At 47.1% G+C, this 25418-nt stretch overlaps 1 protein-coding gene and 1 non-coding gene across 2 annotated transcripts; one reads left to right on the top strand and one right to left on the bottom strand.

Moving 5' to 3' along the window:
* The first annotated feature begins 5011 nt into the window (after positions 1-5011).
* Positions 5012-12721, top strand: PRDM13 (PR/SET domain 13). The gene is made up of 4 exons (XM_036414423.1): positions 5012-5155; positions 6561-6692; positions 6965-7085; positions 10959-12721. The coding sequence occupies exons 1-4, from the start codon at positions 5012-5014 to the stop codon at positions 12719-12721; spliced, it is 2160 nt and encodes a 719-aa protein (XP_036270316.1).
* A 2954-nt stretch (positions 12722-15675) lies between these two features.
* Positions 15676-15782, bottom strand: LOC118706290. The gene has a single exon (XR_004983993.1). It is a non-coding gene; the product is annotated as a U6 spliceosomal RNA (small nuclear RNA).
* Positions 15783-25418: the final 9636 nt, after the last annotated feature.

The following is a 25418-nucleotide window of genomic DNA, read 5'->3' as shown; positions in this document are numbered from 1 at the left end:
GCACACCCCCTACTGGAGATGTGCCCTCAACCAAGGTACATGCCCTTAATAGGAATTGAACGGGGAACCCTTCAGTCCCCAGGCCAAACCACTGAGCCAAACCGGTTTTGGCGGATTTTTATTATTTTTTTTTTTTTAGCTTTTAAAAGGCCTTGGCACCTTTACCTGTCATTCCAGGGTGAAGATTTACAAGAGACTATATATCCACATAAACAGTTTGAATGTGTACAAATATTTATCCTATGCTCCTGTTTTAACATAGAGTATATATATATATATTCTACACACACACAAACACAAAGCAGGAAATATTTTCATTGACTTAGTGGTTGTGAAGTTCTCTTTAACATACAAAAGAAGATACTTTTGTTTCTTTTGACTTCCCCCTCTTTCCGTCCCTCCCCCCCCCCCCCCCCCCGCCCGCCCAATTCAAATACCAAATTGTTCTTATTATTGCCCCAAGAGAGGGTACATTCTTGGGGGGAGGGGGTGGGAGGCAGAGATAAAGAAGAAAGAAAAGCCAAGCTCTTCAAGGGGAAGGGAAAAAAACCGTCTGGGAATCTCAAGAACATCTTTATTTCGCCTTTTAACTCCCCGCCTTTCTGATTAAAGAGTTCAGGCCCGCTCCCCCCGCCCGCGTTCAATTATCCCCCAGCATCCTTTCTCTGGAGCTGTCACCACCACTTGCTGAACCGCGGGCCCCACCGCGAGCCATTAGCCTGGCTCTTTTCCGTTTCGCCTTTCTTTCCTCAGTTTCTCCCGGCGCGCTTTATAAATCTCCCTTGGAAGGAGGAGTGTCCAAAGCGGGTGGAAGCCTGCACACAATGCAACCTGAGAATTTCTGTCACTCTCTGCATATGCTCCTAAGTGCTTTAATCCCAATTAGGGGCGGCTGACACACGGTCCTATTCATTCCCATCGGCTCTTGAATACATTTGCCTAGAAATGAACTTCACAAACAGAGGCGCTCCTAAATGTGCCCAGCAGCAAGGAAAATCGAATTGAGCGCGGGCTCCTTCGGCGGCGGCGCTCAATGTGGAGTGCCCCAGACATTGCCATTCAGCAACACGCTCGCTGACTTTTCTTTGCAGCACGTCAACCGAAAAGAACCAAGAAGTAAGTTGGGGAACTCCGGTTAAAAGGCAACTTGAGAGGAACTCTGAATATATTTGCCGAGCCGCTCCCAATGAAGGACTTATAAACACACACACACACACACACACACACACACACACACACACACACACCAAAAAGGCACCATAAAACCCACCAGACGCCGCTGGGCTGAGTCCCGGAGGCGCGATCGGAACCTCCCGGCCGCGGTGCACCCACCGGCCCCGCCATTACCGGGGAACACGGCCCCGCTGCCGGCGTGTCTGTCATCTGGTGGCGTTCCCAGAGCCGCCCGGAGCCGCCGCCCTTTCAGGCCCGGCCTTAATGTCCCACCCGCGCCTCCGGGGCCGCGCAGCTGGTCCGCGCTGACCCGGCGGCCCCGCGGGCGCGGACACCCCGGCGGGGATGGGGGTGGCGGGTGGGAGATGCGGCCCGGGCCATCGCAGACCCCAACTCCTTCCTGCGCGTCTCCAGCCCCTCCCCTCCCTCCCCTCCCGTTTCTCGCCCCCCCCCCCCCCTCCACCCTCCATCCTCTCCTCCGGGCTTTGCCTGTAGTCCCAGACTCCAAACACCTCCAACTCCGGGTGCGGCGTCTGCGCACCGCCAGAGTCGGGGCGGGGAGGTGAGAGACGGAGAGGGTTTTTTTTGGACTCTGAGCCCTAGGGCCACCCCCTGGTCCCCACCTGAGGCTCCAGAGCTTTGCGTCCCCGGGGCCCGCAGCCCTGGCGAAAGGTGATCCGAAAGAAGCGGCTGATCGCAGCCCCGAATTTCCTCGAGGCGGAATCCCGGGAGGTCACACGTGTGCCGGGCGGGCTGCAGGGAGCCCGGCGCTTGCACGCAGCCCGGCCGGCGGCGGGAGGCGGCTCCGAGAGGCGCCCCTCCGCGGGCTGCTGCGCGGAGGATCCGCCGCACCGGGGCCGCCGGTTCCGGGACGCGGGTCTTGCCTGCGTCGTCCCGCGGTGGGCAGAGCTGGGCGACCTTCCCCCCTTCCCCCTCCAAACCGCTTCTTCCCGCAGGTCGGTGCAGAAGGGATTTCGCTTTAACGGGGGCTCTGGACGCCCATTTTTAAGTCCATAAAAAAAAAAAAGCCGAGTGGAATGTTTTGATTGAGTCTCAACATTGTCTCTGAATAAGGCGGAGACCATGTAATTAATGTGTCTTTTTAATAACGGACAATACGGCCGTTCAAGCTATTTAATTTCATTTAATTTTCCATCCCATTTGCTGCACAGCCCGCCTTTACTTTTTAACACCCAGCCTTTCAACGGCCCATCTTGCTCCACTGGGCACATTAGATTGGTTTCACCCCTTGCTTTTTTAGGGGAGGAGAAATAAAAGAAAATGTGTTCCTTTCCTCCTTTGTGGACAATTTATTTCACTTGGGGAACTTCAACGCGGAGCCACAGGACAGAAGAGGCCTGGGCGAGCTGGTGTGAATGCCTCTGACGCAGTCCCTTTCTTCTCGCGGGGCTGGGAACCAGCCACAATCGGCCATATTAATAAATAACTTTCCTCACAGTCGGCCTTTACATGGTCCTATTGATAAAATTGTTCGCGTGTCGTTCACGCTTTTTCACTCATTAAGGAGGTCCAGGGAGGAGCCGGGGACCCAGGCCCCGCGCTCGCCCCTTTCCCGCTCACGGAGCTGGTAATTTAAACTGGGTGTCATCCCGGAGTCGCCAGGCCAGAGGTTAGAGGGACATGTTCATGGCTTAAATTTATTGGCCTCCACTCTGCTGAGCGGTTTCCTCTCCTCCTCCCCTCCCCAGGCTTTTGCCATTCATGGGCCCCAGGATCAAAGGCTCCCTCCTTTCCTCTCTGCCCAAGCAGCCTTGGCGGCTGGCAGAGGGGCATTTGGGGAGGTCCAAGGACAAACCAGCTCGTCTGGGCAGGGTGTGGCCGCAGGGTCAGAGGCCCGCCAGCGGCTCTCTGCTCTGCCCCAGCAGCTGGGTGTACACATACCTTGGAGTTAGCACCTGAGGCTAACTCCCGTAGACCTGTGTCCCGTAGACCTGGCCTGGATTCCCCCATTAAGCAAACCACACGTTTTGGAGCGTCCCAAACCCATTCACTCTACCCATCATGGCTATTGACCTTCACAAGCTGAGTGGGTGGCAGCCTAGTGGTTCATCATCATTCCCATTTTAAGGATTAGGAGACTGAGGCTGTGTCCTGAGTGACAGAGCACAGACTTAATGACCCCAGTCTCAGGACCGTGTCCAGTACTGTGACCTCGGGCCTCACTCGGAGCTTCTCTGAGGGCCTCGTGGGGCAAACTGCGGAGGTACAGGTGTCGCCACCTCTCGTCCTGCCACCGTCGATAGTCAGCCAGGCGGTCAGCAGCTGGAGTAGGACACCTTCCTTGGGCAGGGGGAGAGCCCATGGGGAATCCGTGTGGGGCTGCTGGGAGTCCTCCTCCCATTCGGACAGTGGTTGAGGCCAACTGTACCAGCCAGACACCCAGAGCCCTCTGGCCTCGCCTGGAATTCTGCGTCAGGCGCAGAAGTCCATAGGATTTGGGGAGATGTGCCAGGGATTAGCAAAGCATGGCAGGTGGAGCAGAGCTGATGAACTAGATTCCTTGGCTATATCTTAGGAAAACAAATGTCCCCACACCAATCGGAGTCTTTCCTAAGAGAAAACCAGGAGCGCTCCGATTTAACTCCGAAGTACCTGTTCTCCAAGTCATACACTGGTCTAAAGGCGGGGGTTTCTAACACTCACCTCAACCCCTCCCCTCCCACCTTTGATAGAGGTTATTGTTGTTGATTTTTTTTTTTTAAAGAAAACTTTGGTTTTTTGGTTCTTAGGAAGTTAGATCCAAGGACTTCTCCCGTTTTAAACTTAAAAGCAAACCAGGATTTGATGCAGTTGTTTGGCCTGTGTGTGTGTGTGTGTGTATGTGTGTGTAGTGTGGGGGCATGATTAAAACACACACAGCGGGCAGAAGCGGATGCTGTCAGCTTATGGGGATACCATGCAAAGCTGTGTCCTTGCGGCTGCTTCCCATTCTCTGGAGGAGTGCAGGCCCCATACCCAGAGCAATGATGCACAGCTGACCCGTCTCCCCAAACTGCTGCAAACGCTTCACCTTTGGGGGCGAAACTGGACAGAGGGAACATAAAGCTGTTCTAAACAGATGACTGGCCTGAACCCAACCCCCTGAAATGGTAATATGGCCGTTATTTAAAAAGTGTAGGTATTTTCTGGTGTTTTCCCATCAAGTACCTGCCTAATTTCTGTATGGCACACGCCAGAAATCAATAGAAGTTAACAAGTCCTCCAAACAGTCCCCATCTCTTTGTTTAATCCCCTTTACAATAAAGCCAAGGGGAGAGAATGAAGAATCTTTGAAGTAGTCCAGGGCTCAAAGGAATCAGCCAAGTAGACTTAAAGTAGTCACTTATTTCCCAAAACTGGTTTGTCGGCCGCACAATACAAGGAAGCAAAATTTATGGAGAAATTATACAGTGGATTTGTCACTTAAAATATCGTAACTGTCTCGGGGACAATGCCCCATGCTGAGGATTAATGGTCCCGCCGGACCTTTGATTCACCAGCGCCTTTTCTTCGCCCTTGACAAATTGGGTTTTTAGGAATGGGAAGGTCGCCGGGACCATTGTGCGCCAGCCATTCAGAGGGCTCGATTATGCAGGGGGCTGAGGGAACCGCTCCATGTGACCCTCTCGGGTGGGGACTCCGCAGCTGCTCCGCCGCGCAACTCTCTCACCAAACTCCTCTGAGCCCAAAGGCGCCCGCCCCGATTGAAAAGGCGAAGGCGCGGCGCGGGCCCCGCAGCGTCACTCGGGGGCGGAGGACGCACGTCGGGGCGCTGCTCCCCGGCTGGCGCGCCACTCGGGCTCTGTCACCCGAGCCCCGAGGAGGACCCGGAGCAACGATGCTCGGAGCGGCCCGCGCCCCCGCCGCCAGCGTGAGCGCTGACTGCTGCATCCCCGCCGGCCTGCGCCTGGGGCCGGTGCCGGGAACTTTCAAGCTGGGCAAGTACCTGTCCGACCGCAGGGAGCCCGGGCCCAAGAAAAAGGTATTAGCCATTCTGACCTTGGACCCTTGTCCTTGTCCTTCGCCTCCCTTTGCCCCGGCCTCGGAAGCGGGTAGATGGGAAAGGGGTGTTGGAGAGCTCGTTACCTGCGAACTCTGCCAGGTGGAAGGGCACTCCGATGACTGCCCGAAAGTCGCAGTCACTGGGAGCTGAACGTGGGCCGGGCTGAAGGAAGAGGATCTGGCTCAGAGGAGACAGCCCCGGGTGGGGGGGCAAGGGGCTTTTTGCGTGCCCGTGGGGACCACTCGGAACCCGTGGTTCTCCGCAGCCTTGGGGTCTCAGCAGGGGCGCGGATGTCCCTGGCCTCTTTCCGCAGATTTTTCTCCCTCTTTACAACGCTCAGGGCGTTGTGGATTTTGGTTACCTCTTTCCTTCAATATGCTTATTTGAGGCTTAAATTGACCTTAGCATAATTTAATCTCATCTCCGAAAAAAAAATGATCCTTCGGAAACTCTCAGTTCCCAGACCCTCCCCACATTTCTCTTTCCTCGGATGCCTGCTTGTGGGGTTGGGGTAATGGATGGAGTGTTAGCTTGAACGAGGGACTCTGAGAGCCCAGGGTCACAACGGGAGGTGTCAAGGCGAACCCGCCAGCTTTCACTCCCCTTGAACATGGCAAAAGCTGACCAGAGAGGGGTTTTGGAGGCCCCTGCCCGCCCCTAGGCGCTCCAGGCAGCATAGTTCTGAGAACAACCCCCAGGAAATGAAGGTGGTGGCGGTGGGGGTGTGTGGGGTGGGGAGGAGGTGGGCCAGGACCCTAGCGCTGGCTGGCCGCTGCCTGGAGCTTCCCTGTAAGAAATCTCTCAGGTGCTCAGCCAGCAGGACGCGCCTCCGGCTGCTCACCCGGGCGTCCTCTCCTCCGTGGTCCAAAGCCGGGTTTGCCAAGCACTACGCCTTTAAATGCGCTTTAATTGCTTGTAAATGGTTAGCCTCTCTGTGCAAACATTTTCGCTGCTTGGGTCGCCCGCACCTCTGTGCAGTGCAGGGGGGATAGGGGTGGGCTGGGTTGAGAGGGGCTGGGGGACACGGACTCCCAAACATCACTCCCCTGATCATTGGGCTGCTCTCAGAACTATGGGAGGAAGAGCTAGCGTGGGGGTGGGGGTGTCTTGGTATAAAAACGCGCCCAGGCGCTCCGAAGAGGATGTGTTCACCCCTAGTGTGGCCAAGGTGGGCGAGAGGAGGGGGCTGTTATCCTAGACAGCCTCCCCTCTCTCTCCCCCTCCCAAGCAAAGGTCCTAAGTCATTACCCTCCTCCCAGCAGCCCACAGCGATCTGGCCAAAGGGAACACAACCATGTTCCAGAACAGGGTGGGCGGGGAACTTGCCTTCTGGGCTGTGGGCCTGGCTGTGGCGCGGGAAGAACCACCACTGCTTGTGTTGCAGGTGCGCATGGTGAGAGGGGAGCTGGTGGACGAATCGGGGGGCTCCCCTCTGGAGTGGATAGGGTTAATCCGGGCAGCCAGGAACCCCCAGGAACAGACTCTGGAAGCTATTGCAGACTTACCCGGAGGACAGGTACTGTGGGCTTCCCACTGCCAATTCCATCTACCTGACCGCCACCAATGTTAGGAGCAAAGCGCTTTAGCTCCAACTTTCATTTAACAGTCCCAGGTAGATACTATCATTTTCCCCGATTGAGGAATGAGGGAAGTGAGATTCAGAGAGGTCCTATAGTTTTTCCAAGGTCACACAGGGTCTGAACCGGGATTCAAACCTTTCCTGCCAGTTGTGTTTTTGACCAATTACCTAGGAAATGACAGCAAGCTGTCCTGTTCCTTGCATCCCAGATCTTCTACCGAGCGCTGAGAGATGTCCAGCCAGGGGAGGAGCTGACTGTGTGGTATTCCAACTCTTTGGCTCAGTGGTTTGACATCCCTACAATTGCAACTCCGACACACGACGAGAAAGGTATGCCTCTGAGAGGGCCTGAGAATGGTATGCCTCTGAGAGGGCCTTTAGGACAGACCGGGTGGACAAGAGTCCACCCCTACCCGGTCTTTGGGAGCCCTCCCCAGACTTGAAAAGCCTTTCTCTTGCTTTGTGTAAATTATGAACTTCATGGGCATCATCGCTCCTATTGCATATCCAAATAGACAATTATTTACTCAATTAAGAACCAGTAGCCCCAATTGGTTTGGCTCAGCAGATAGATTATCCACCCTCAGACTGTAGGGTCCCAGCTTCAATTCTGATAAAGAGCACAGGTACCTTGGTTGCAGGCTCAGTCCCTGGCCCTGGCTGGGCGCATGCGGAAGGCAACCAATCCATGTGTCTCACATTGATATTTCTCTCTCCACCTTCCTTCCACTCTCTCTAAAAATCAATGGAAACATATCCTTGAGAAAGGGTTAAACAAACAAATAAAAAGAATCAATAAAGAACCTGTGACATATTTTTAGGGTGATCACATCATGTGCTCCAGAAAGCACAAACCTAGAATGCTTTTAGAAGGTGGAAGGCATCTCTTCTCCGCAGGTTAGAAGGAGAATAATGTATTTCTGCAGCATTTTAGAAGCATTACGGTACTTACAGCTGGTCAGTTGGCAAGTACTGAGGCTCTTCCATTTAAATGGTATTTATGCACTTTCCTCTCCCTACTTAAATCGAATTTGGGATGTATCCCAGTTTCTTCTCAGATTTATTTGATCCCTTCCAAAGCCAAGAGTGGATTTTATGCAAATTAAGGTGCAGTAACTAAAGAGAAAACATTTCAAAACTTTCCCCAAACACTGAAGAACACTTCCTGTGGAAAAAGCTGGGAGGTGTTAAGTTAAGATCCAAAAACTCCCTTTTAATGTTTCCATGACTTTTTTTTTTTTCCAATTGTTTATCTGTAATTTTCCCTGAAGACTCAGTTAATATTTAAAGTCAACATGATACATGCTTTGAAATATTTTAGCATGCTTTCCTCCTGAACTGTTTGTTCAGTCTCATATTTTCATAAATAGGGTTAAAGAAAGGAATCTGAATGTGGGAATTAAGAAACACTTCATCAACAAGGCAGAATAAGTTCATTCAAACAATGAATTGCTTCACTTCAGTGTATCTCTGTCTTCTGTAAATTAATTTATTGATTTTTTTGTGGGTAAATTTGTATGTACAGTGTTCATAAAAATTATCCTCAAGTAGTTTGTTACTTGCATCAGATTATATTAAATTCTCTTGTCAAATTCTTCTTGTGAAAGAGAAACATGACCAGAGCCCTATAGTGGAGAACTTAAAAATCCGGAACTACAAACCAATTCTGAGGGCTACTGGCCTCTAGAGGCCAGCCATGCATTTTTGCACAAAACAGCCCTCCTCCGGAACCCTAAAATAGGATAAAGGCAACTTGTTTGAGTGTTGGCCCTCATGCTTTCATTTCAGCCAAATAGAGCTACAAATGTCATATAGTAACAGATGCCAAAATAGACACCATGTTCCTTTGGGCGAATGTATGGGTTATTTTGAATCCTGACTTCCCACCTTTGAGATGCTTGAAAGTGTTTTTTTTTTTTTTGAGATGCATGAAATCTTGACAACCTTAGGGTTACATAAAGGAGAGCAGGAGAGGTCACACAGGAGAGAGCAGAAGTATCTGAAGTATGTTAGATACTTTTGGCATAGGTTGGATTTCAGAGTCCAGAGAACATATATCAGTTGGTTAGGATCAACTGAAAAAGAAATATATTGGAACTGAAAACATACATTTGCTTATGTCTTAAAAAGAGGAAGAAATAAGTAGGGATGGCTGCTATTGGTCCAATATTCACTAATTCCAGTGAATTTCAATTCCTTAGTAAGATTAAAGAAAATACTGACCCTTTGTTTTAGGAACAAAGCTTACTTGGCTTTGCATTGTGCTGAGTCATTCTGGGCATCCCCTGAAAACTCTTTTAAAAAGTGGTGAGAAGCCAAAACCGGTTTGGCTCAGTGGATAGAGTGTAGGTCTGCGGACTGAAAGGTTCCAGGTTTGATTCTGGTCAAGGGCGTGTACCTTGATTGGGGCAATCCCCGGTAGGGGCTGTGCAGGAGGCAGCTGATTGATGATTCTCTCTCATCGATGTTTCTAACTCTCTATCCCTCTCTCTTCCTCTCTGTAATATATATATATATATATATATATATATATATATATATATATATATATATATATTAAAGTGGTGAGGAGAGGGAGATTCTCAACTTAAGAGAAGGGAGTTATTTAAAAGATTAAATCAGCATATCTACCAAGAGAACCAGGTCTCTTCTCTCTTTCCTTCAAGATTTATTTTACATGGTTGTTCAATACAATGTAACAGAAATGTTGAAAAAATCTTATCCAAGGCTTTGTCCTACCCAATTGGGATAGGATCTGAAATCAAATCCTCCCCCTCCCTTTTTCTTTCTGCTCTCCCTGTGGCTTCAGCTGGAATAAACTGCTTCTTACTTGAATTTTCACTTTAGTTATCTGTGTGTGTGTGTGTGTGTGTGTGTGTGTGTGTGTGCTACTTGCTTTGGGCAAAGCCAGAAGTAAAATGCACGAAGGGAGGAAGATCTATATTCCACCCCCCATTACTATTTTGTAGCAATGTTTTAGAAAGTTGTGCTTCTTAACTGCATGGAGGGAAAATTTAGCTCTTCCATTACATTTATTGAGACTGACATTTACTTTGTATACTTCCTTTGTGGCTTAGCTAACTTTCTTTTCCACATCAATCCTTCCCTTCAGTATGATCAATAAATGCTATTACCAATAACATTTAAAAAGACATCCAATTGCAAATCATTGCTCGCTGTACAGAGGCAACATGACCTTTTTGAATGAATATTAACTACCACCATGGGGTCAGAATCTGTTTCATACATGTACCTCTTGATTGTGTTCACAGGCCCTGCGATAAAATAAAACAGCTAATGTTCATAATATTAAACACACAAAAAATATGTGACAGATCCTAGTAGACAACTGTGCACTTATTAAAGGACTTCACTAAGTTTGGATTTGTGTAGCTATCTAGGAATTAATTAATTAAAAAACCGACAACATAATGCAACATTACCCTTCTGTTTTTAGAACATCAGGACATGGGACTTTTTCTTTTCTCCCATCAAATTAAGTGGGGTTAAAGAGGAAATAAAGATACAAATAATTTAGAAGAATAGTGAATCATAGTCCCTATGTGGTCCTTCAGTTGGTCACGCTCCAGGAAAACCTCAGGCAAAGTGTTTAAGGCTGGGAGGGGGTGCAGAGGGTGGGCCGTAGGCATAAAAGACATTGTTCTATGAAAAGGAATGATTACATATGGCCCATACATACAGGATATTGTCTCGCCTGGTAATGAGGCGCTCACGACCATTAGATTGTTCTTTGTTTAGTTTATCCAAACTCCTTGACATACGCCACCTATTTTGCAAAAGCCAACAGATGGGCCCAGGCACAGCACAGCCTCAACACTTGATTTAAAGCAACAGCTGCTCTCTGCTCTGTCTCTTCCCTGGCCAGTCTGCCCGGGCTCTGCTCTCCCAGTGAAGATTTGCTCCGATGGCCGATGGCCTCCAGAGAAAGCCTTCGTTGGAAACGCCCAAATCACCTCTCTTGGCCTCTAAGTAGTTCCAGAGGGTGAAGATGACGACAAAGTTGGCCATTTAGGGTTTCTCGGGGACCTTGCTCTAGGGAGGCTACCGAACTCAATTATTTCCGGGGATCCAGAATACTGCTTCCCCCCCATATAATGCTGGGTTTTGCCTTGGGTGCGCTGGCGCTTTCTATCCTGCTTGTTCGCCTCTCACAGGGTCGCTTTTCTACTCTCTCTCGCCCAGGGGAGGAGCGCTACATCTGCTGGTATTGCTGGAGGACTTTCAGATACCCCAACAGCCTGAAGGCGCACCTGCGTTTCCACTGCGTGCCCAGCAGCAGCGCGGGCCGCGCCTACCTGCACCCGGAGCACGCTCCTCGCCAGGGCGCGGCCCCCGCCACCGATGGCCTGTGCCTCCCTCCTAAGCACCCAGTGCCCCACTTCGTCGGGGCCGCCCTGGCGGGCACTCTGCGGCCCCCTCCGCAGGCGCCGGCGCCCATCCAGGCCTGCGGAGCCAGGGAGAGCATCAAGCGCGAGGCCACCTCTGCGCTCCCGGCCACCTCCCCGCCCCCCGCCAAGTGGGGGCCGTCCAAAAAGGGCAAGGAGCCCCCGGACCGCGCCCTGGACCCGAGCGGGGCCGCCCGGGGGCAAGGCCACTTCCTGGGCATCCTGGGGGGCTCCCCAGCGGGGGGCGGCGGCGGCCTGGCCTTCTACCCGGGCGTGCGCTCGGCTTTCAGACCCGCCAGTTTGGCCAGGACGGCAGCCGCCACCGCGCTGGGCGGCGACGCCTCCCGGGAGGAGGGCGGGGGCAAACCCGGGGCGGGTCTGCTGGGAGGGGGCCGCGCGGGAGGGCGCCCGGGAAGCAGGGAAAACCCGGCGGCGGCGGCGGGAGGTTTGGGCCATCACCATCACCATCACCACGCTCACCACCACCACCACCACCACCCCAAGTGTCTGCTCGCGGGGGACCCGCCGCTGCTGCCGCCCCCGCCCGGTTTGCCCTGTTCCGAGACGCTGCGCATCCCTCTGATCCCGGGCCCCCAGGAGGAGGCGTCCGCCTTCAAGCACGTGGAGCGAGCCCTGCCCGCCGCGCTGCCCGGAGCCCGGTGCGCGCCGCTGCCCCCGCCGACGGGTTTGCACCTAGATCGCTGCGCGCTGCCGGCCCTGGGTGCGAGCGGGCTCAAAGCCTACCCAGCGGGTGAGTGCAGCCACCTGCCCGCCGCCGTCATGCCCGCCTTCACCGTCTACAACGGGGAGCTCCTGTACGGCTCGCCGGCCGCCGCCGCCGCCGCCGCCTACTACCCGCTCAGACTGCACTTGGGCGGGCTGCTCAAGGTCCCCGAGTCCCTCTCCTACTTCGGCGGGCCCGCGGCCGCCGCGGCTACCCTGAGCCCCGCCGAGCTGGGCTCCCTGGCCAGCATCGACCGGGAGATCGCCATGCACACGCACCAGCTCTCCGAGCTGGCGGCCGGGAAAGGCCGCGGCCGCCTGGACGCGGGGCCGCTGCCGCCCGCCGTGGTGGCGTCGGGGGGCGCGGGGGCCGCGGGCGGCGGCGGCGGGGGCGGCGGCGCGGGCAAGCCCAAGGCGGGCCACCTGTGCCTCTACTGCGGCAAGCTGTACTCGCGCAAGTACGGGCTCAAGATCCACATGCGGACGCACACGGGCTACAAGCCGCTCAAGTGCAAGGTGTGCCTGCGGCCCTTCGGCGACCCCAGCAACCTCAACAAGCACATCCGGCTGCACGCCGAGGGCCACACGCCCTACCGCTGCGAGTTCTGCGGCAAGGTGCTGGTGCGCCGCCGCGACCTGGAGCGCCACGTCAAGTCCCGCCACCCCGGCCAGGGCCTGCTCGCCAAGGCGGGCGACGGCCCTCCGGGCGCCGAGCCGGACTACCACCCCCTGGACCCGGGCGAGCCCAAGAGCGACAACGACAGCGACGTGGACGTCTGCTTCGCGGACGACCAGAGCGACCCTGAGGCTGGGGGTGGCGGTGAGCGCGTCTCCTAACCAGGGTCCCTCCCGGGAAAAGTGTGTGTTGGGATAGTGGACAGAGAGAAGTGGGGGTTCTAGTCTGGGGGGGAGAAGAACTCCTGATGGCGAGAAGCGGGAACTGGTTGACAAAGTCTTTTTTTCAGAGGTTTAGAGGTGGCTGCAAGAAACCTGGCCCCCTGGGCAGCCTTGGGAGCTGGGTCCTGGCGCGCTCCAGGCCTCTGGACCCTGCCCAGGCCAATTGCTCTCGAAGTTTAGGATCATATCAAAGTAAGATTCTTTCCAAAAATCAGGACTTTAAAAACAAACAAACAAACAAACAACAACAACAAAAAAACGCCGCGGGACGCGGAACAAATCGTTAAAAATCGGGACTGTCCCGCCAAAAGCGGGACGCCTGGTCACTTTACTAAAGTGAAAGTCACTGCACCCTCGAGGGCGCTGATTTTAACTGCCGCGTATTTTTAAATTGTTTTTTTTTCCTGTGCCCTTTGGAACGAGGTTTTAAGTGTGTGTATTAGCATTTCGCTGCCTAGGCAAAAGAGTAGTAAGAATTGGGTAGGTGTGGCATCCGTACACTTGTTTCCATTTCCTCTGTTCTGCAAAAACTTCTTGGCGCTTTGAATATATATTGGTAGCAGGTGTACAAATTGGTAAAGTTGCAATTATTTATAAGAGACTAATGACAAATGTAAAATATCTAAAGCATGCATTTAAGAGTATGCAATGTATAATTTTAAAGAGAATCTCTTATTTGGTTGGGTACAAATATGATGTATGTTGTTTTGTAATGAATGATGTACGGTGGATTCAGTATTTCATCTTGGTTCAAGTTTGTGCAATCTTTAATAAAAATAAAGATACAAATGAGAGTTGTTCACCTAATGATTTTGGCAGATTCTTTAAAAAAATAGTTTAGGTTGCAGACAGTTTTCTTTTTAAAAAATCTATTTTATTGATTTTTAACAGAGAGACAGGGAGAGAGATAGAGAGTTAGGAACGTCGACGAGAGAGAAACATAGAATATAGAAACATCGACCAGCTGCCTCTTGCACACCCCCTACTGGGGATGTGCCTGCAACCCAGGTACATGCCCTTGCCTAGAATCGAACCTGGGACCTTTCAGTCCACAGGCCAGACCAACGCTTTACCACTGAGCCAAACCGGCTTCGGCTGCAGACAGTTTTCAAAGAGACGCCATCATTAAACAAATCGTGCAACACTTGAATACTTTGATTATTCATAGAATAAATGTTAAGTAGTGTTGTAATAGAGAAATATACCATTTTCAATATAGCATTTCACAGGCTCCCAGATAACAAGCAGGAAAATTGTTTTCTAAAATCATTTTTAATCATGTTAAAATCTTTAGGTTTATGGGAAGAAGCTAATTACTTTCAAGAAACATATATTTCTTTGTCAAAAAGAATTATGAAACTGTAGAATCATTTTTTGTTATATACCACTTTGACAGAACTTTCATCATTGGGAAGCAAAATAAAACAAAAACAAACAAAAGGAAACTTGCTTTTATGATTCACACATTTTAATAGTCATAGAACAAATACCAATGGAGGAGGATCTATTTTAAAAAATATATTTTATTGATTTTTTTTATAGAGAAAGAAGGGAGAGAGATAGAGAGTTAGAAACATCGATCAGCTGCCTCCTGCACACCTCCTACTTGGAGATGTGCCTGCAACCAAAGTACCTGCCCTTGATCGGTTGCCCTTGACCAGAACCAAACTCAGGACCTTTCAGTCCACAGGCTGAAGCTCTATCCACTGAGCCAAACCGGTTTTGGCAAGAAGGATCTATTTTTATTGGATATGCTAATCTATTATATTTGCTCTATGTAGGTTTCTTTCCCCCCATGTACTCCTTCCAGTAACCTCATGCTGTGATAAAGGTCCTATTTTACAGAAGTGAAAATATACTCTTCAAGTCACTGGGAGGGACCATAGTTAGAACAGCAAAGTTAGAAGCAGCGACTTTATCTAAGGGCATAAAAATGAATGCTAGCTAATGGAGGCCATCCATTATATAATTCTGTGAGTTAAAATTGGAAAGTACTCTTTCCTCTTTCTCCTTCCTCCCACCCTCTTCATACACTGGGGGAGGATTACTCTGCAGTTGTACAGAAAATATAGGATTTGCCATTCCCTCAGCTAAGGGCAGGATGTATACTAAGAGCCCAGTCTGCAGCACTCTTCCCAGAGGATGGTGGAAAGATTCTAATAAGTTATGAGATGTTCTGAGTTTGTTCCCTGATGATTTAAATCAGTTAAACATGTCCTATATTTTTGGAATCTAGTGTAGGGCAGCACCAGACTCTCTCTCAGTTGGGAACATGGGCTCAGTCATTGGGTGGCTGACGGACTTTTTCTGACTCATCACAGCAGGAGGCATGGATTGGGGGGAGGGTATTTGACTTGGTGGTGAGAAAACTTTTGTTGGAAATTAGTGTGCGTGTGTGTGTGTGTGTGTGTGTGTGTGTGTGCGCGTGCGCGCGCGCGCGCGCGCGCGCGCGCGCACACGTGTGAGTGTCAACTGACCAGAAAATGTTTTGCTTTGTAAAAGGAAGCCTAAAGATAAACAAAAATATGTGGATTAATATATGGTGACAATAATATGACATTTATTTAGGACTTATTTTGTTCCAGATCCTTATGCTATTTGCAATTCCTTCTTCTCCACAGATGAATATTGTGGGCTTGTCCCTCCAGTTTCAGTGATGGCTCCGCCATACAGAACATAAGGAGGTGAACCCAAGCATCTGTCTGTTCAGCCTGAGTTCCAGGGACCAGGGCTTCTCACCACCTGCTTAGGATCATGATCCTGCCCATTGAAGCAATCATTATTTAAAACCAAATCTACCCTCACAGAGAAATATTGAAAAACTTTTCTGAAGTCAGATGGTGTTAGGCATCAGGGAAAGTGGAAAAGGCTGCCTGGATTTGAAACATAGGAACATTTTTTTTTAATGCTTCAAGAGTGTGTGTGTCATCCTCGTGCAGAGGGCATGTTAATCTTCTCTGAACCATTCCAATTTTAGTATATGTGCTGCTGAAGTGAGCACAGGAGAAGTTTTTATCAGTTATGAAAATCATGTTATCTTTTCCTATTTCTTAGCTTAGTACTAAGTCTTATAACTCTTGTTATGTGGAAATAGATTTTAAAGAAATACATTAAAAATAGTTTGGTGAAAGGAAATACATTTAGATGGATCAAGATTTAACAAGCAAACACCCTCTAGCCTTCTGTTTTCCCCTTTATAAATTGATATTTGTATGTTATAAAAAATAAAAATTGAACATAAATTTAAAAGACTCTTAATCACAAGTCATTTGTAACTCTCCATAGGTTGTCAGATAAGCTTTAAGTCCATGGATGTGCACAATCACACTTAAGTAATGCAATTACTTATTTCAATTGCAAAAGTCAAATCAGTGATGTAAAATCAGTAACAATATTACTTACTTCAAATGGTTCAGTTGAATTAGTGTTTCTCAGATCATTTCTGTCATCTTCTATCCCTTTTTCTCCACTCCCACCATCAACCCTCAACATTTCTCATCCTGGTGACCACAGGTAACTTTGAGGGTTTATGCTAAAGCCACTAGAAATTTCTGAGATTTTAACGGAATATTTTGTACCAAAAGATTTTTTAAAAAAGGGATTCATGCCTTTTAGAAGAGAAAGACTCTAGATTGTTCAGGCCTGGTTAATTTGTATGTTAAAATAAATAATAAAGAGGTGAGTTAGGCTTGCCTTCACCACTTTCTCACTTGACTTCTTGGGCCAATCTCTCTATTGCTTCAATGGTCTCATCGGTAAAGCCGGTGAAAATAAAGAACAGGGTAGTTGTGAAGAGTAAATGAGTTTATGCCAGTAAACTGCTTAGTATCAAGCCTGACACATATTAAGCTCTCAAACAATGCAGGGAGAGTAGACATCAGGAGAGAAGGAGAAGGGAGAGAGGGAAAGAAGAGAAGAGGAGAGAAAGTAGAGAGAAAGAGACACAGGTTATAAAATGAAAAGGAGGAAGGAGATGGAGAAGAGAAATGGAGGGAAGAGAAGTGAGTCTGTGCAGAGAGGCTGGTGTGTGTGTGGAGGGGAGCACTCTCTGGCTCCCCTCCTCCCTATTCAAACCACTCAGAGCTAGGAGTAAGGTTAACATTGGGTAGGGTCCAGCGTTTTCTTTTAACATCCAAACAAGTTTTTTTTTTTAAAGTTATAAACCATTATAATCTTATGTGCCCAGGAGCTATACTCCAAATGCTAGCTGCCCTCCCTAAGAGTAGCTTAGTTGGTGAGAAATTTGTCCAATACTCCAAAGTTGTGGTTTGGATCCCAGGTCAGGGCACATACAAGCAACAAGCAACAAGTGCATAAATAAGTGTGACAACAGACTGACTTCTCATCTCATCTCATCTGTCTCTCATCAAAAAGTAATAAAATAAAACAACTCTAGCAACTCTGTGACTTCATTTTGAGGACATCAAGGAACAAGATAAAGTTGCCTCCCTTTTATACAAGCATTAACATCTTTTTTGCAAGGTTTATTTCCAGTCCCGGATAAAAACACACATCCATTACAGTAAGGACAGCTCTTTCATACTTCAGCTAAAGACAAACTTTTTCAGGTCCCTTACTAGGCTATCTTTCTATTTTGACCTCGGACACGAATTCAATTGGTTCACAGAGATTAAGTGAACCGGAAGAAGAATGCTCTTCATCGGTTTTCACTGATTTTTGAAATACCCGAGAGTGAAGCGTTTCAAAGGAAAAACGCAGCAGAGGTGAGCGCGGGTACCCTTCTCCGGAGCCCAGCGGAGAGCAGAGCGCATGGTGAGCGCTCCAAGTCCTCCAGCTTCTCTGGAGAAAGCTCCTTTGTGCCATCACCTGTCCAGACTCGAAGGCCAGGAGGCGGGTGGCTGGGGTTCCAGGTTAGAGCTGCAGCTCAGGTGCTTTGGGGGTGCGGGTGCTGGGCTCCCAGAGCGGAGAGGGCGGTGATGGGCCGCGAGCCTCTTTGGTCCGAGAGATCCCATGCACTCATCTTTCCGAGCCTGGGCTGCTATGGAGGGGCGGCTGCGCTGCCCCTTGGGAACCCCTAGCCCAGTGGCGGTGTCGGTTTGGGCTCCTGCTCCGGTGTCACCCAGTCCTGTAGGGCTCTCCCGGGTCACAGCTTGGATCTCTCTCTGAACTAGGGGTTTTGGGGGCTGGGTTGGGGCAGGGATTTGTGAGCCACCCTGGTGTTTAAGTGTACAACAGTCCGGAGCCCTGCAGAGGAGGGAGACCAGGAAACCGCCCTCCTCCCCGCCTCCCACTCCCCACTCTCCTCTCCACCCCGCGCCCCGCTAGTCCTTGTTTAAAGCGCTTTGCCCGGCTGCGGCGGGGAGCTGCGGCACTGGTGCGGGTGCCCTGGCCATCTGCTGCTTCCCCAAAGGGAAGGGGCAGAGGCGCTGGCGCCGCTGGGAAGTCAGACTTGACCCTTGGCCACCCAGGTGGGTGCTGTGAAGGGGAACCCTCACCAGAGGCGGGGCCCGCCCCATTTAGTTCCAGAAGGAGCGTGGCGCTCGCTCTGGGCTGGGTGACCTTCCTACAAAGGATGAAAGGAGCGCTTCTGTTGCCTGCGATTGTAGTTTAATTCAAATGAGGTGTAACTGGTTGTAGACAGTCAACTTGTCAATGCCTGTGGCTTGCAAACCATCCGAGCCGGGGGTCCTTTCAAAAAGGGGCCCAGGTTGGGTGGACTGAATATGTGCGTGTGAACCCTTTGAAGACACTGACTTTATTTCAAGTACAATTTGCTTTAATTGTTTTCATTTGAGCTTTTTATGCAAGTAGGTAAAAACTAAGGCGCAAGTTATCAAAAAATATAAAAGTGATAGCATCGAGACAGATTTTTGGCATTCACAGATTAAGAGAGCCATTTTTATGTAGAATGAGGAACTTTTATAAAAAATATATTAGAGCGCTAGGCGGTTTATCTCCATGGATAGAGCGTTGGCGTGCAGATTGTAAGGTTCCAGCTTCCATCCTGGTGAAGAGCGGTGGGTAGCTCAGTTGCTGGCTTGATCCCCAGCTATCCCCAACCGGTGTGGGCTCTCTCACTTTACTGTTCCTCTCTCTCTGTCTCTCCTCCCTCCCTTGCACTATCTCTAAAAAATCAATAGAAAAATATCCGCAGGTGATGATTAACAACAACAAAATGAAAGATAACCAAATATCATGAGTATTCTCTACTTTTTTTTTTCTACACACATATGCTTTTGCAAAATTCAGTATTGTAGGAAATGGCTGCAAAAACACATTTCCCATTCTTCTTTAAAAACTTTTAAAACTTTTGATTGATTTCAGAGAGGAAGGGAGAGGGAGAAAGAGAGCTAGAAACATCAATGATGAGAGAGAATCATTGATCGGCTGCCTCCTGCACGCCCCCTCCTAGAGATCAAGCCTGAAACCTGGGCATATGCCCTTGACCAGAATTGAACCAGGGATCAGTTAACAGGTTGACACTCAATTCACTGAGCAAACCAGCCAGGGCAACACATTTTCTATTCTCAATGTTGGCAGTACAGTAATGTTTCTGAAAGTAACTTTAATCAGAGAACTATTTAAATTCCAATGGCAAGTTACATTTGAACGGAAGACACTCAATTCCAGTGATTTGTGCAGAAAGCCTCAAGTGGAAATGTCTTATGTGACAGGAGATGCAGTGAAGACAGATGCAATAGCAGATGGCTTTACATAAGAACATAGTGAAGGTCAAAGATAGTTTGTAATCCTTAAAAAAAAAAAAATCCCTGACAACAGGCAGAAAGATGAGCTTTCATACTTGACACTGAGCAGTTGATTCCTGAATTATCACCTTCAGGTAAATGGAGACATGATCAGGTCAGGTTTAAGCTCACTTGAGTGCATTGGACCATACCAGAACACATCTATGAGCAACAAAATGCTTTCAGGTATGCTACAACTCAATTCAATGAGAAATGAGTCAATGGAGTATGTCACACTTTATAAACTTATTTGTGCTATTCAGAAAGCTGAAGAAAGAAATGCCTTAGCAACCAAGAAGATGTAGAGAAAAGAAAGTACATTAGGTGATGTGTGTACTCTCTCTCTCTCTCTCTCTCTCTCTCACACACACACACACACACATACATGCGTGCACACATGCTTTTTTGATTATTTAAAGCTAACATGCTGAAATGTGGTCTCAGAGAACTGGCTTTGCCAGTTACAGGTGTTTGTATATATACTGTGCCCTATGTTGTTTCCCAAATCAATTTGTTTATTATTGTCTTGAATAGATAGTTTGGGACTTCATGATATTCACATTGGCCAATATCCTCCTCCTCAAGTGAGAAAAAATAGCTTTGCCTTGAGGTTTCCTTGACAGCACTCATTTAATTAAATCTCCATTATCTATTTGATCTTTACAACAACCTATTTTACAGGGAAGGAACTAAGGTTTACATTGCACAGCTAGCTAGAAATATTTCCAAGATTTATTCCTAGACCTGTAGACTCCCACAGCCTCACTCTCAAAATGCTGCTATATGTTCTCTTTAAAACACTGTCATCTGATATAGGAAGTGTTCAGAAATTCAGTTTGTATTCTTTACAGCTAGATCCATCTTTAAAGGACAAAGATGAGCTGAGCTGAAAAATCAATGGATTCTGAGACTTTTTCAGCTGTTCATTTTGGCTTGTTAGGTACTTGACATTATTGGAATTCTGGTAACTCTCCATAAGGCTGAGTTCAGGTCAGTATATCCTGGCTTGGTCTTATTAAACACAAAGATATGTATATAAAGGTGAGTCTAGAATGATATACTCATGGTCCTAACAATCCTAGAAAGAAAGGTATATGACAGTTGGATTCTGTTGCCAGAGAATCACCCAATTGCCAAACTAGGACCTAGAACATTTCCCAATCTCCTAGCCTTCTTTGGGACTGATTGCCTGTGGTATAGCTGTTAATTTTCAAACTTTCCCCCCTCATGCAGTAGACTGGATTCCTGGGAGTCTGGGCCAGGCAAGGTACAGGGGTGGTGCTGGGTTGGCCTAAAACTGCTCTGCTGATGGTAGAGCTGAGGGTGATCAGGAAGACAGAAATACAGGGGCAAAATCAAAACAGAATACCAGGCACATTATCATGTGGAAAGAGCCAGGTTGTGGCAGAATCCCAGTCCATACCAGGCAGCAGAATGAAACCAAATTAGAATAAGAAGGTTGAAATAGAATTAAAGGGGGTGGAGAAGGAGTGAGACCTTGAACAGCTAGAACCTGGCATTTAAGAAATAAAGTTAATTTTCTTTTTAAAATAGGTAATATGCTCATCTGTTCAAAGATAACTGTATGAATAGATTTATATTTAGGAGTATTAATTCAATATCTCATTTCTATACACCCCGTCCACCCAGAGGCAATGACCAGAGATAGCTTTGTTATGAAACTCCCTGGAATGAGTTCCTTCCAAGATCTGTACCTAATATTGTATTCTTTAAAAAAAAAAAGTGATCTCTCTGCCTCCCTCCTCCCCAAATCCTATGAGTGTCAGAACCTACAAAATTTGCATCTGTACTTTGTAACCACTTGTTTTAGTATCACAGTGCTTCTTTTTGTCAGTACAAACACCCAATAATGGATATATATATATATATATATATATATATATATATATATATAATTATCTATCCTGGAGGTCTTTCCAGAACAGTCCAAAGGGAGCTATTTTTATTTTCACTTACTGCTGCATAATCTTCTATTGTGTAGACATACATAGATTATTTAGCCAATTTTTCTCTTGGTAGATATTTGGGTTGTTTTCTATAAAGAATGCTTCAATGAATAGCTTGTGCTAAGTGATTTTGTAGGTAGGGTGCAGGTATTTTCAAGTGTCATTGCTCTGATTGCAGTAGGGAGGTGGTTAGTGAAAACTCTGAGGTGGGCACAGGAGTGTCAAAACCAGACTAGCTTCCAGGAGATGGACAACTGACTGTCTGCTCTTGCTCTCCGTGGTTGCAGATCTCAGACTCACACCTTTAGCTCTTTACCATATTCTGCAACAGGGAGACAAAAATGGAGCCTCTATCTCATTATGTTTTTGTTCTTTTGGGAAATTGGTAAAGAATCTGTGGGAGACCTTAGCTGTAGAACTTTACTTCTCCGTGGTAGGCAACATGGAAATCCAAATGTTAGCCTAACATGGAAAATGTGTGTTGTGTGTGGAGGCATTTGAACTTTTAAAGTCCTCTTCTATCAACACTAGCATCAAATTTTGATTTCCTTATGATGTGTATGATTATCTAAACCCACTTTTGGGATTATGATTCAGACGTGTAACTGGATGACTGGAGTGTGGGCCTATGGTAAGTAGCAGGTACAGAGCATAACTTGCACCAGCTGTAAAATAGTGCCAAGCACTCCAGTAGGGAAACAAATGAATGCAAATGAGATGCACTTGGCCATGGAACAGAGATGAAAATGACATTCACTTGTAAATGAGTTTTCTGTGTTTGATGTAAATAGAATGGCATGTATTTTGTAGGAAGACCTCTGTGACCTTAGGATTGTTGTTGAATTCATTACATGGGGCTGCACGTGTTTCTGACATTTTGTCATTATTAGTGTATCTCATGATCTAACAATCTCTAGGTTTTTAACTTATTTAGCAGCATTTCCATGATTTTCTGGAAATGGTCTGAGAGTTAAGGTAAGCTGCTCATCACTGAGAGATTTAATGTCTCGGACTAAAACTTGAATTTGGCTCCTTGTGCTCAGATAAGGGCATGGCTAATCAGATGGAGCTCAGGAGCAAGAGGAAGGAGATACACTTCTCAGCTTTCGTGTTATTGTTAGACATGGTCCCAGCCTAGAGATTTGCTCATACATTAGACTTTTGTGACTAGCATGCACAGAACTTTCCTTTCTGAGCCTTATTCATCTTTCAACCCTCACTTAAAATTTCCCCTCTTCTTGGTAGCCTTCCCTGAGTGTTCCAGTCCACGGTGGTCTTTTCCTTTTCTGAATTCCCACAGCAGATGACTCATGATACTTATTTTGTTAAATGCATATATTGGGCATGGATTATGTTATTTTCTTTTAAAATATCCCTGGCATTAATATTATACTTTAGACATAAGTATTCAACAAGTATTCCAGAATTAATTGGTTAAAACAGTCTGAGTTCCTCATTCTTCTGAACTCCCTGATGAAGCACTAAGACCTGTTACATGCCAGGCACTGTACTTACTGGGGACACAGGATGGTTAAGATGACCTCAAGCTGCTCATGGTCCAGGGTAAGAGGCAAACAGAGGAGCAAAATTGATAACATGATGTGCTAGGTATAATGATGGAAATAAGTGCAGAAGAATACTGCCTCAGTCAGAGAGAGAAGAGAATGAGGATGGGGAAGGAGTTAAGTGAAAAAAAAAAAAAAAAAAAAGACTTTCCAGAGGTGATACCTGTGCTGAGTCTTAAAAAATAGGTAGGAATCACCTAGGTCTAGGGTAAAGAGATGGAAGGACATTGCCAAGAGACAGGATAGAATGAATGAAGAGACTGAGTGGAGAAGCAGCATGGGTGTAAGTGAGAAGTTCCAGGCAGTGCAGTGTTGCTCAGAGACAGAGTGCCAGTCAGGCAGGAGGTATTTCTGAGATGAGGGTCCCTTTCTGAGGTGGGGTGCAGGTATTTTCAGGTGGTGCAGTGGTTAAGAGGGCTTTAGAGCTAGGTAGAGCTAAGTTTGCATCCTGGCTCTGCATCATTCTATAATAGCTTAGGGAACTTGGTCAAATGGCTAACCCTCTATAGACCTAGTCTCCTCATTTATACAATGGGAACAACAACAGCATTACATTTAAAGTCTTCTTGAGAGAGTTAATTTAAGTAATCTTTACAAAGAGCTTAGCATAAGGCAAACATGCAAAGCATGTTGGCTAAATGTTTCTGAGAGACTGGGGAGTTGTGTAGGGACCACAACTGGAAGGTGTAAGCTGACATCCATGGGTAGTTTGCATGGCAAGAGGACTGCTTTTTGGAGGCAGGGAGATCAGTTAGGAGGCAGTGCATTTCAGCATTTCAGCTGATAGATGATGAGGAACAGTGGTAATAGGGATGGAGAGGAGAGGATAGAGTTAAATATCTGTCAGGTAACTTTGACAGGATTTTGTGAGTAGGAGTGTGAGAGAATGAGAAGTCAAGTGTATTAATGATAAGATAGTTACAAGTGTTCAGTACTACCACACTCTGTCAGTGAGCTATTGGCAAATGCACTTTAGGTCATGGGGGGCAGGTTCTATTTTGTTGATAAATATGGCCTAAAAAGGGGGGGGAGGGAGGGGGAAGACTGATGCATTTGAATACAGGATGTCCCAAAAACTGTATGCACATTTTAACAGCTGGTAGCTCAATTTTGAAAATGAAATGTATTTTAATAAACACTGCCTTTATAATTTCACAAAGTGTGTGGATACATTTTTTTGGGACACCCTATATATAAATAACAAAAATGTCTGTTATACCCTTATAGAAACAAAACTCAGGTAAAATAAAACAGGGATATTTATATAACAGAAGGTAATAGCAATATACAAATAACCCATTAATATTTATGAGAAAACTTTGTGATTTTAGTAACTAAATGGCAAATAAAAAGAATTAACCAAGTTGCTGGTAAACAAAGATGTGCAAACATGTTCTTTCTCATAGAAATCAAAGATATGCACATTAAGATATTATTAAATATAAATATAAAAATTAGATAAAAATTTAAAAAATGTTAGTAATGTTCTGAAACTAATATACTTGTGCTCAGAACTCATATTTTTTAAAAATACATTTTATTGATTTTTTACAGAGAGGAAGAGAGACTGATAAGAGAGTTAGAAACATCGATCAGCTGCCTCTTGCACACCCCCTGCTGGGGATGTGCCCGAAACCAAGGTACATGCCCTTGACCGGAATCGAACCTGGGACCTTTCAGTCCGCAGGCCAACGCTCTATCCACTGCGCCAAACCAGTTTCGGCAAAACTCATATTTCTGAGGACTTATTCCAGAGAAACAATTTAGCAGCTAAATGCACATGGTTTTTCATTACAGCGTTAAATCTGATTGGAAAAAAAGGAAGCTAACTTCAAAATTAAGGTATGGTTTTTATTTAGGGAGCATCAATATTATGGCATACTATGAAGTAATGTTAAAATAATTATTAAGGTAAAAGAGTAGAAAACTCTTTATGAAAATAGTAAATAAGGAAAACTGAATAAAATGATTGTTTATTATGATTACAGATACTAAAGAGTATGTGCTTGTTTAGATAAAGACTGGAAAGTACTCAGAGGGAAGGCGGGGTGAGGGTGTAGGAGAGAGAGATTAACTGGGGAACTTACATGCATAGTCCATGGACACAGACAATAATGTGGTGAAGGCCTGGGCATAGGTGGGTGTGGGATGGAGGGGGTCAGTGGGGGAAAAGAAAAGGGGACATCTGTAATACTTTCAACAATAAAGATAAATTAATTAAAGAGACTGGAAAGTAATATGCAAAACATGAAAGTAGTTGTGCTGGGCTTATGCATGTTTTCATGTGCACTACACTGCCCTTTTTTGATTTTAATTAAGCATATCTAATTCCAACATCATTTAGCAATTGTTAACATTTTGCTGTTTTTCACTGCTGAAGTATTTTAAAATACATTAT

This window comes from Pipistrellus kuhlii, unplaced genomic scaffold (assembly GCF_014108245.1).
Source record: "Pipistrellus kuhlii isolate mPipKuh1 unplaced genomic scaffold, mPipKuh1.p scaffold_m20_p_5, whole genome shotgun sequence".
Classification (NCBI taxonomy): Eukaryota; Metazoa; Chordata; class Mammalia; order Chiroptera; family Vespertilionidae; genus Pipistrellus; species Pipistrellus kuhlii.
This window is presented reverse-complemented; position numbering and strand designations above follow the sequence as displayed.